The sequence below is a fragment of the Coregonus lavaretus genome (genome assembly GCF_964263955.1).
Source record: "Coregonus lavaretus genome assembly, chromosome: 15".
NCBI lineage: Eukaryota > Metazoa > Chordata > Actinopteri > Salmoniformes > Salmonidae > Coregonus > Coregonus lavaretus.
Window position 1 is genome coordinate 14,367,433 of NC_140002.1, and position 10,922 is coordinate 14,378,354.

The window sequence follows — 10,922 nt, forward strand, 5'->3', positions numbered from 1 at the left end:
ACCCATGATAGGTTCAGTGTCAGGGCCTGGGATGGAGTGAGGACTCTGGGCTAGGGCAGTCAGGTAAGTCTGTGTGCCAACATCACAGAGCAAGGACCTCGGCTGATATCTGGCACCTCCGTCCCAAACCTGCCACGGGTGCAAAACATTGGACTGGGATGTTGATGTCCCAATGATGTTGGTGTCCAGGGCCTTTGACCTCTGGTAGTCTGAGACTCCAGAGTGGTGGTCTGCAATGTCTGTCCTACGGAGGTCTCTACCCGGATCTATCCCAATGCTGTCTGCTTTGGGGTGGACTGTCCGAAGTTGGTCCATTCTGAGCTGCTCACAATCATTTATAAAGTGAGTGTCTTCTCTTAGGGCCTCTGCCCTGTAGCTTAGGTGGCCCAACTTGTCTGTGCTAATGTTGTCTCTCACAGAAACGCCAGGCCTGATGTCTGTTCTGTCACTTTGGCAGTTGTCTATTCGGACTGTTTTGACATTTTTCCTTCTTTCTGTGCTGAGAATGTTGCTTTTGCTGAAGTTGTCTGGCTTTAGTGCTCTACGGTATTCTTCTATGGTAGTGTTCTTTGTTCTGTGGCTGCCTATACCAGGGCTCTTGGTTCGACCGTCCCTTGAAAGCACTGTTACAACTGGTGGCTCAGGAGACAGCTGTCCAGGAGACTAAAGGGAATAATGTCTGTATGAGGGCAGGCCATTTTTGTTTATGACACATTTTTAGCAATAGTGGGCCAACCCCTTCTTATTAATTTCCATGGCTTGTGTTTTAACAGAGGACTAGTGTTTCCCATCAAACATTTTTGTAGGCAACCAGATAATAAAACATGTTCATTTCATGTGCTACAGGTGAAACTTACCTTCAACCGGTGGCAATGGTCCTTTTCAGTTTTCCGCACAGGTTCCCTCCACACATGTTGTAGCGTTTTATCTGTCTGGAAACTCATAATTGAAAGGCGGAGGGCGTAGGCTATGTTCCTGAAGGTTCAGACCCTACATAGCCTCATTCCTAGACCTCCTTGTTTGCCTCCTATTTTGTGCTTTTATCCTATTGATTGTGCTTCGTTAGAATGTTGGTTTAGAATCCTATTTGAGGTCATAATTAAAAAACTAGAACCTTATTTGTGATGCCCATAGAGAAGCAACCAAACATCAGATAGGCCTAAATAAACCCTGGCATAGTCTGTAAAGCAATATGTAGCCTATAATAAAGTCTAAATTAGCTCTAATAAAAGTGTAGTCACTAGGGGATAGTTATTGGACAGATATGCCCTATTCAATTCTTATTTTCCCCAATGTTATTAGTGTTTTCTAATAATTAAATTGGTTGAAGCTTCAAGTTGACCAAATGAATGTAAACTAAATGAATGAATAAATGAATGAATGCATGAATGAATGGATTAATTAATTAATATCCTTTATACATTACTCTGTAGTAGTTCTGCTGTGTTCATAACCAAGTGGGAAGGTGTTATGAAGTCACCAGTTGGATGCATTCAGGTGCTTTTAACTAGTTGAGAAATGCTAATTGGCTAATGGCCAACAAGCTGCATCAACCATAACCAAAAAATAGGCTACAGCTACCATGCTTGTAAACAAATGTTAGTGTTAAAAAAAAATATTAATAGATTGCTTTTTATAAATACTGTTTTGTTATTACCGTAAAAGTTGTTATCCAGGTCATTTCCTTAGTAGGTGAGGTCATAGGTCAGCATGTGGGTGAAGTCTTAGCTCAGGGATGATAGATGAGTTTCCCACTAATAGCCTAATTACGAGTTGGTTGGGAGTTCTAGTGGATTTTTCCCAGTCATATGTGGTAAATACCACTTTCCCAATTTGTTATGAATGCAGCATTACTTGGACATCTGTGACAACTGCAACTTTAAGAAGTAGGGAATAAGAGAAAACATCACAATCTTCTCCAGGGGTGGAGCTTGCCTGGAAACCCGAAATTGAATTATATGTCGGGCAGAAAGGAGCTTTTGACATAATGTTGAATACAATTAAATGTTTATGTACTTTACTGGAAATCTGAACAAACTACCAGCGCTTTAAAAAGTTGATGTAGCCTAATTACACTTTACTGTAGATATGTCTCACATTCCTACCTCCAAAAGGACAAATCGCACAGACAACCAGTAAAGTAGGTTAAAATATCATTTTATTCAACATTCTTGCTTGTAGAAGTCGTGACAGCAAACGTTCCTTATTCAAACGCTAATTTCTGCCCGACGTAGAATTCAATGCAATTCATCTTCGGGTTTCCAGGTAGGCTAAGGGTGGGGCATAGGCTACTATTATAAATTACAGCGTTCGACTTTACACTTCCTGTTTCACTGTACGCTGGATACGAACACATCACACAATGGCGACTAATGACTGGAAAAAAAGATGCGAGACAGAGTGGAATATTAAAGACATTTCGCTGCCCGACAGTGTGGATTGGAAGTTCGTCTACGAAGCGAAGCCGTTCGGTCGAAATTTGTTGAGGAATCCTGCGCCTCACGGTAGTTACGTCACAATATGTCGATCTGTATTGATAGTGGTGTATGTTTACTGCAGCTGTGGTGTTAGGTTTCACCGGAATAAAAATTAAAAGTTGTAAAGCTAATATCATTGATCTGGCATAGTACCTTCGTCTATGTTAGACATATCGGAGGCAAGGTTTGCCATAGGGGACAAGGGTTTTGAAAAACTCAATGGTACATATTACGTTTTCAGGAACACTACAACATAGAGAAAGTAGTGTAGTGTTTGAACATCAATCGTTGGTTTTCTTTTGTTTAAAACAGGTTTAGACTAGAGAGTAGGTCAGTGGTATTCAAACTTTTTCAGCGAGGACCCCATTTTTTTCCGCAAGAATTTCTCGCGACCCCACTCCAAATCTAATGACACAACTTTAAAATCGGTGAATGTCGATTTTTACATCAACAAATCCCCTTAAATTCATTGCATTTTCATCTCTTATCAAAATGAAAAGAAACCAATAAATACATTTACTCAGTGAAATTGTGTTTTTCAAAAACGTTTGTATATTGTCCCATACAATAATCTGTACTCTTAATCTTTTGTTAAATTTGTATAAATATGGGTGTAAATGCAGTTGCCAGTGGGGTCACGACCCCGACTTTGAATACTACTGCTGTAGGTTAAAGTCCTTGGTTGTTATATTGACTCTGTCTTTCTCCTTCCCCACCCAGGTGTGAGTCAGGACTCCCCTCCTCCCGAGCGTGAACTGACAGGGTTTCCTCCAGAAGGACCTCCTCGCTCTGAACCAGAGGGTACATACTTACAGTATACAAGAACAAAATGTTGGCTATTATTTCCATTTATAAGACCATAAAGCAATAGAGGGGTAGACCTAATTGATTTCTAACATGAAGTGAAATTCCTTTCATGATTCATATCTTTCAATCTATAGGTGACTATACCGGCTGGACCACCAGCAGAGAGGACCTTGGTTATGACGCCAGCGGCGTACCACCGGGTGTCACCATCTGTTACCTGCCTAACTACAGGTGACGTGAGCGACAACTAACTGTCACCTTTGTTCAAATGAGCTACCCCTCCTTACCTTGTCATGGGCCTCACTATCAGTCAAGCTAGTCGTATAACCACTCCCTCTAAAGGCACATTCCCTGGACCCAGATTAATGGGAAATGTCTAAAATGTTCTACTTCATATTCATCATCTCCAGCACCACCCTAACATCAACATATGAGAAAATGGTGCGTTTTTATGTTTTGTAGTAAAAAAGATAGAAGAAGATAAGCGTTTCAATGACATCATCAAGCAATTGGTAGGCAATGCCTACTCATAATTAGTTAAAATCACACTATGCACACCAATGATGTAGTTGGAAACACTTATCTTCATCTATCTTTTTTACTACAAAACATAGAAACGTGCAATTTTACACGTTGATGTTGGGGTGGTGCTGGAGATGATGAATATGAAGTAAAAAAAATGTGACATTTCTCTTTAAGCCTTGCCCAGAGTTAAACACATTCTCATTGGAGATTCTTCATTGAAAGAGCTTTTTAGTCCAAGACTAGTCTTAATCTGGGTGCGGCCAGTAAACCAGACCTAAATGCTTTAAGTCTTATCAGAGGCGGTGATAGAAAGATACTGAATTATCTCTGACTGGTGCTGTGTTTCTGTGTTCTCAGCTGGTTTACCTTGGAGCAGAGAGTGGACCTGAAGGCTGAGGGAGTATGGGACGAGCTGTTGGATGGTTTCCAACCTGACATCGTCATCAAAGACTGGTGGGTTTCAACCTGACATAGCCTAAGCATGCATTCATGACTCATGTTACATTACTATGCGTCTATGTCAACATCACAACTTGGGACTCCAATAATGTTGCAATCAGTGTAGTGTTTCACTACCTCTATCCAGAACCACAACATTATGCAACAAACACTGTTAGATCGGCTCTTCTTGTATTCATATTTTCGTTCTTCATACATAGGAACAGTTTTTGACCTTTGACCCCTGTAGGTATGAGGAGAGCCAACTGCACGAGTCCATCTACCAGCTGCGGGTCAGATTGCTGGGAGCAGATGGACAGACAGTCATCTCAGAACACACCGTGAGCCCCACTGAGGAGCTTAGTGAATACTCCCACAACTGGAAAGAGGTGGGGCCTAGACATGTTTTGTTATGAGTTTCTATTATACATATTAGCTTGAAAGACTGATTTTGTTTGATCATTTTATATACTTATTTGTGCAGTAAGTCATTTTCTAACTGTCTGTCTATGTAGGTGTCCCATGTGTTCTCAGGCTACGGGCCTGGGGTGAGGTATGTCCACTTCCTCCATAGACTGAAGAACAAGTTCATGGTGGAGTTCTTCCCCACCCTGGTCACAGGAAGTACTGTCCTTGTCAAGCCAAGCAAATTCAGCCAATAGAAAACCTTCTGAAGGACCACAATGGACACTTTGGGAAGTGATATCCACATTAGACCATGCGTCCAATGTCCATATTTACAGTCATTGGTAGTGGAAATGTAGATCATATATTGGGTTAATTTTACATTCTACATTACAAAGTACTTTTTAAAATAAAAAAGAAACCATCTTTAAAATGAAAAACATTGATATTCTTGTTGAGAACCTTCATATTCTCATGGATATGAGTCAAGCATTTTGATTACACTTCATTTGACATCTTTCAGTCTGCCATTTACAAATAGACCTACATGAGCAGTGAGGACCAATCTTCAAACAGCTGTATTATATAGCGCTAATAGGCTCAAATGCAACTACATTTTACGTCATTTAGCAGACACTCTTTTCCAGAGCGACTTACAGTTAGTGAGTGCATACATTATTTTATACTGGCCCCCCGTGGGAATCAAACCCACAACCCTGGCGTTGCAAACGCCATGATCTACCAACTGAGCTACATCCCTGCCTGCCATTCCCTCCCATACCCTGGACAATTGTGCGCCGCCCCATGGAGTCTCCCGGTCGCGGCCGGCTACGACAGAGCCTGGATACGAACCAGGATCTCTAGTGGCACAGCTAGCACTGCGATGCAGTGCCTTAGACCACTGTGCCACTCGGGAGGCCAACTAGAAATGTGTAGACTAATATTCCATTTAAGTAGGAGATAAACATGTAGCCCTAACGTCATGTAGGGCTGAATGAAGGTCTCCTATCAACCCAAATATTTTTTCTGAACATATACTTAAATGCAAGTATTTATTATTTTACGTTTCTTTCTCTAGTATTTCATATTTTTTATAAGTAGCCTAGCCTACTTAATGTTAAACTTATTATTTTGATTCAGAGGGGTTGGGTTAAATGCGGAGACACATTTCAGTTGAATGCATTCAGTTGTACAACTGACTAGGGATACCCCTTTCCCTTTAATTTGCTTCTTTAAACAGTACTTTAGTACATTTTATTTCATAGGCCTTCTATGTATGCCGCGTTCACGTGCTAGTCGGAACTAGAAAACTTGGAAATGTCCGACTTGCTTAATGGTTGAACGCGGCACGTGTACAACTACAACCAGGTAGGAAGTCGGAAATATCCAAGTTTCCTAGTTCCGACTAGCACGTGAACGCGGCAATATTCTCTGCTATAAAGAGACTGGTCCGTTGTAAGACCAATGATAGTGTTGGTTTCGCGGTTGCGCAGTTTACGCTGTGTGTGATCACCCGCATGGAATCCAGCATCAGTAGGGGAATGTGAGTAAACGGGAAAGTGCGTCTGTGAGTCCACCTGTTTGGGGAGAAGAGGACAGTTTTACTGGGGACCTGTTCTGATTGTTTCGAAGCAATGTCAGCATTACGGCGAAACGTGCCATAGGCGACAAGGTAAGAATTCATGGTTAGAATAAATGACAGGTGGACGGAAATACTTTTTCATAGTTGACCGTTATGCTTCTGTCGGTTATTCACAATACAGTTTAACATTGTGCGTGTGTACACAGATTGTTTCATGTAAATAATTTAAAGTAAATCATCAATATTATTTTGAGGTCAACTATTCAGCAGCTCAACTAGTGCGCATCCCCCTGTCGATTCTCGTCGCTACGTAGCCTACGTTCATTCTAGGCAATTGTAATTGTCATGACTGGAAATGGACCATCATGGTTGAGCATGTTTAATGTAATGCAGGTGTTCATGTTATCTATGCTGTTTGAATTTATATAGAATATAAAGTTTCAAATACGTTTTAAATCAATATCAGACAATATTAGACACATTTTGTCATGTCAACCCACAGAACATAATAGCTTACTAAATTGTAGGTTACTTTTCCCATTTAAATCTTACACTTTCAGTTTTATTCAATGGAATACAAAGTCTCTTATTCCCTTAGGCCATGTTTATTAGCCTATTATAAGTGAATAATGTCCGTGATATGAACTCAATTTCTAACTTTATCGCCTAAATTGTGTTCTGATGCGTCCTATTTATAGACAGTCAGTCATTAAAATATGTTGTAAGACCAGTGACGACCCGTCATTCAGGGCAGGTGGGGCAGAGCCACATTTTTGGCACAAAAAAACCTTCTTTTTTTTGGGGGGGGGGGGGGGCTGTTTTGCATGTTATTTTTGCATTAATATGTGTCACATATCAGTTTGCAAACAATGTAAAAATTAAGAATCATTGAGTTAATAAAGCCGCATACAAACATGGTCTCGTTTTTGCTTTCTTGAGTGAGGCAGCTCCAAAATGCAGGTGTTTCAGCCTAGCTCAGTGTTTTCTGTGGTGGTTGGGCAGCCAGCGGAAAATACTGAGTGTAGGGGTTGGTAATGTTCTCTAGTTGCGCCGTGATTGGCTCAGTGTTCTCTCACTCATGGGGACACTAGTCACCGGCAAATCTAAGGGAGAGCTCGAAAATTCAAGCCCTTTGGGTGCTGCCATAGAGTTACATTAGAAGTGCCCATCCAAGAAGGCACAGATAAAATGACGTCAAATCATATATCTACAGTAGCTTTGATTGGACTGATCATGTCAAGATCATACTTTGAAAAGCTTAGCTAGCAGTCATCATCATGAATCAAGTCAACAATCTACTGGCAAATCCTTTATAATCCTTGTCATATGAAGAGAAATAATGAAGAGAAATTATAGATAAAACGTATCGGTGCTCATTACACAAGAAGTTGGAAATCGCAAATTCAACAATGAGTGGTTTGGAAGGAATCAGTGGCTAACTGCAAGCATTGCAAAGCAATCACTAGCCTGCTATTCAGTGGAGTGGGTGTGTGGCCCCAAATCTGGGTTTAAGGGTCTCTTTTCCAAGCTTAAAATTATAAACATTCAACATTGGCCATGCTGTCAATCCAGCATGATTTCTGCCGCGTTCAAAACAACTTAACTCGGAACTGGGAAATCTGACTTCAGTGAGTTCAAGACAAATGGGGACTCGGGGAAAAAACAAGTACAGACTGGGAAAATACGTTTTGAACGGTCATCCAACTCGGAATTGTAAGTCGGGAACTCGGGCCTCTTTCTAGAGCTACGACCTGAAGATCACTGACGTCATCATGATTCAACCTTGTTTTTTTCAGAGTTCCCCGTTGTCTTGAAAGCACTATAAATCCAGAGAATGCCAGACTTCGATGACAAACTTTGATGACAAAATTTGCCCACGAAGGACCGCCGCACCACCTTCCTGTTCAAGTGAGCACATCACAACAAGGTGAGTCCAAAAATGTATTGTATGCTGCTGCATAAATTATGTAATATGCCAGGGTGATATGTATACTGTAGCTAAGAAAGTAATACTAAGTGTATGTTGTGTAGTAAGCTGTTAGTAGCCCATGTGCCTCACCCTAATAATTTGGTCTGTTTTCCCCTCTTAATTTCGCCTACTGTTCTGACTTGGTGGTGCACATGTAGCCTATAATCTGTTTTAGAGAAATGTAATCATCGAATATTGTAAGAGCTTTCATTGTTTGCTAATATGCCTCCTTTATTTATCCTACGGTTCTGACTTGATGTACAGGGAGAACACTGTAAGAACAGCCCATGTTCTGAATTCTGTCGCTGTACATTTCAAAAGTGCTGAACAAATAGGTATATTGACTACGTCCGTCCTAGCCAGCTCATTCATGTCTGAATCGAAATTACGGATTGCCTCTTATCCGCTTATCGTCCCCTTATGCCATAGTTTGTACATCTCAATTGCCAGTAGAAACCACATTTGTTTAAGCAAGTCAGCCATATCAGTTATGTTTTTTTAAAAGGCAGTAAATGATGAGGCTGAATGAACTGTTTCGCTGCCAGACAAGGCTCTGCTGATAGCCAGGTGTAGCAGTGTTAAGGTGTTGGGACTGCTGTTGGGACTCTGCTGTTGGAACAGCTTTATGTAGGCCCTAACAGTTTGTGGGCACCGTTTGTCACCGTTATAGTGCAATTAATTTATTGTTTAGTGTTGGGTTGTGTAGTGGCTTTGCTGGCATGCATCCCCCCCACATTTTTTTTTTGCCCCACCAAGATTTACATGCTAAGACTAAAAAACTCCCAGCTCAGAGTAGGTTTTGGGATCTGTGTTGAAACGTATCTATAGCAGAACAGCAATGATCAAATGCTTAAATACATTAAGAACTTCTGATCATTTTCTTCGCTTTGTACCTGACTTGCATATCTTAGACCACCTTTTGCTAAACTTTAAATACAAATGTAATCAGTGAATACAAAATTCACTGTTAAGGGTTTTGTTCACCGAATATTAACACATTGTTTTCATCAGAAGAGAAATGTGCAATTGTGTTCACTGTTTTTGGCAATCAGTAAATACTACTGCACAAAATTCTAAATCACCCCATCAGTGTCATACTATGTACAATATAGGGAAATATCTAGGCAATGGGGACTGTCTAATTTGTATATATTTGTATATTTTTCATAATATAGTTTTGATGAATGTATTTGTTTTGAGAAGGCAACTACATTTAAAAAAAGCATTTACTGTTTTGCAAAAGGCCACGGAGTTCTGTGTCTTGTACACGATTGCGAAAAACTGTAAGACACTGCCCCGCCAGGAGTAAAATCCACTCATAAAAGTTTATCAGCTGGTAATCACGACAGTTTGAGGTACCGCAAAGGAAAGATAGTAATGACGCTTATTGACATTGTTGCAAATGATGGGGAATAACCAATTGGGATGAGGCATCGCCAGCTGTGAACTAATAGCGTGCTTCAAACAACCATTTGACTCTACATCAAATGTTGCAATGGTAAAACGTTTCATATAATTTTTTCCTGACACATACTGTATGTTGGCATGCATAACCCCCTTTTCTTTCTCTCAAATATGTATTTTTTATTTGTTGTATTTTTAACAAATTCTGAAATTTTGAATAATGTGATAGGAATATTGCACTGAATCATACAAAGCTTGCTAAAAGTGGAATTTTGTTAATATTACCGTTATATCAACACCCATTCAGCAACTCTAAATCGCTTTTGGCACACTAGGCATCAAGTCACTTGTGATAATGTTGCATAAAACGTTTGAAATCATTAATCACGAACACTTATGGGTATGTTCAATTATTTATATATACACTAGATGACTGATAGGGGGTGCTGTGTTGAAGCCACCATGACACCATTGTAAAAAATATTTTGGAAGCTATAGAAATGCATTCATCAGTGGCTTGTATTCATTGATGCCAAGGGAATCCAGGCTTCCCCCAAAAATTGACCAAAAAAAATAAGAATTTATCTTTCGTCTCTGTGTTTCATAATTTTCCTTCAATTCGCAAGAGGCTGAATGTATCTCACAGGAGAAAGCATCCAAGCGAGTGAAACATCACCCCTCTCTCTCTCTCTACGTGTAGGCCATGTATCTGATGCTGTCTGGTCCAAACAACTATGACATTGTTGCCACCCGTAGCATTGAAGGCAAGGGAAGCCAGTGAGCATCTGGCCTCCCTTTACAAAAAATGTGCCAATCAGCGTTGAGCTAAACTGAGCGAGCCCAACTGTGAATGGTCCAACGGAAGCCAGCTTGGATTTGGCGTCACTCCTGTCAAATCCCATTGAGCGCATACGTCATTGACAGAAAAACTTGAATTGTTGCATCTCGTTGTGTTGTTGTCCTCTGGTGGCTAGCTGGCCAGCTAGCTAAGATCAGCTTTAATATTGCAGATAGATTGTAACTTCCATCAGTGTAATTGTCTGCATCACTTCCAATCCCCCATATGTTTTTTTTTCTCGCAAAAAATAAAAAAAAATATATATACACACATACATATCCTTTAAAAAAATATATTTCCCTTTATTACTTTCCAACCCCACCACCCCTTCCGTAATTGGAGTAAACTAGTGAACAACAACGCTTAGGCCTCTACTTCCAGCTTATACATACTATATACATTTTATGGACACAGTCAATTTTACAATAATTCTATTTTGTTTGTTTTTACTCCTGAACTTCCTCTACCCTCAACCTC

General features: G+C 40.3%; 1 protein-coding gene across 1 annotated transcript; it reads left to right on the forward strand.

The window, feature by feature from the left end:
• The first annotated feature begins 1,888 nt into the window (after nucleotides 1–1,888).
• Nucleotides 1,889–5,654, forward strand: nccrp1 (P1, F-box associated domain containing). The gene is made up of 6 exons (XM_084178232.1): nucleotides 1,889–2,504; nucleotides 3,198–3,278; nucleotides 3,419–3,515; nucleotides 4,167–4,262; nucleotides 4,498–4,636; nucleotides 4,763–5,654. The coding sequence occupies exons 1-6, from the start codon at nucleotides 2,363–2,365 to the stop codon at nucleotides 4,907–4,909; spliced, it is 702 nt and encodes a 233-aa protein (XP_084034358.1). The 5' UTR covers nucleotides 1,889–2,362; the 3' UTR covers nucleotides 4,910–5,654.
• The last annotated feature ends 5,268 nt before the right edge of the window (nucleotides 5,655–10,922 follow it).

Bases quoted from the DNA above. Each gene is read 5' to 3' on its own strand.
- nccrp1 (XM_084178232.1), top strand. From the start codon at position 2,363: ATGGCGACTAATGACTGGAAAAAAAGATGCGAGACAGAGTGGAATATT. The intron at 4,263-4,497 runs GTGGGTTTCAAC...TGACCCCTGTAG, and splicing joins GACATCGTCATCAAAGACTG to GTATGAGGAGAGCCAACTGC. The intron at 4,637-4,762 runs GTGGGGCCTAGA...CTGTCTATGTAG, and splicing joins ACTCCCACAACTGGAAAGAG to GTGTCCCATGTGTTCTCAGG.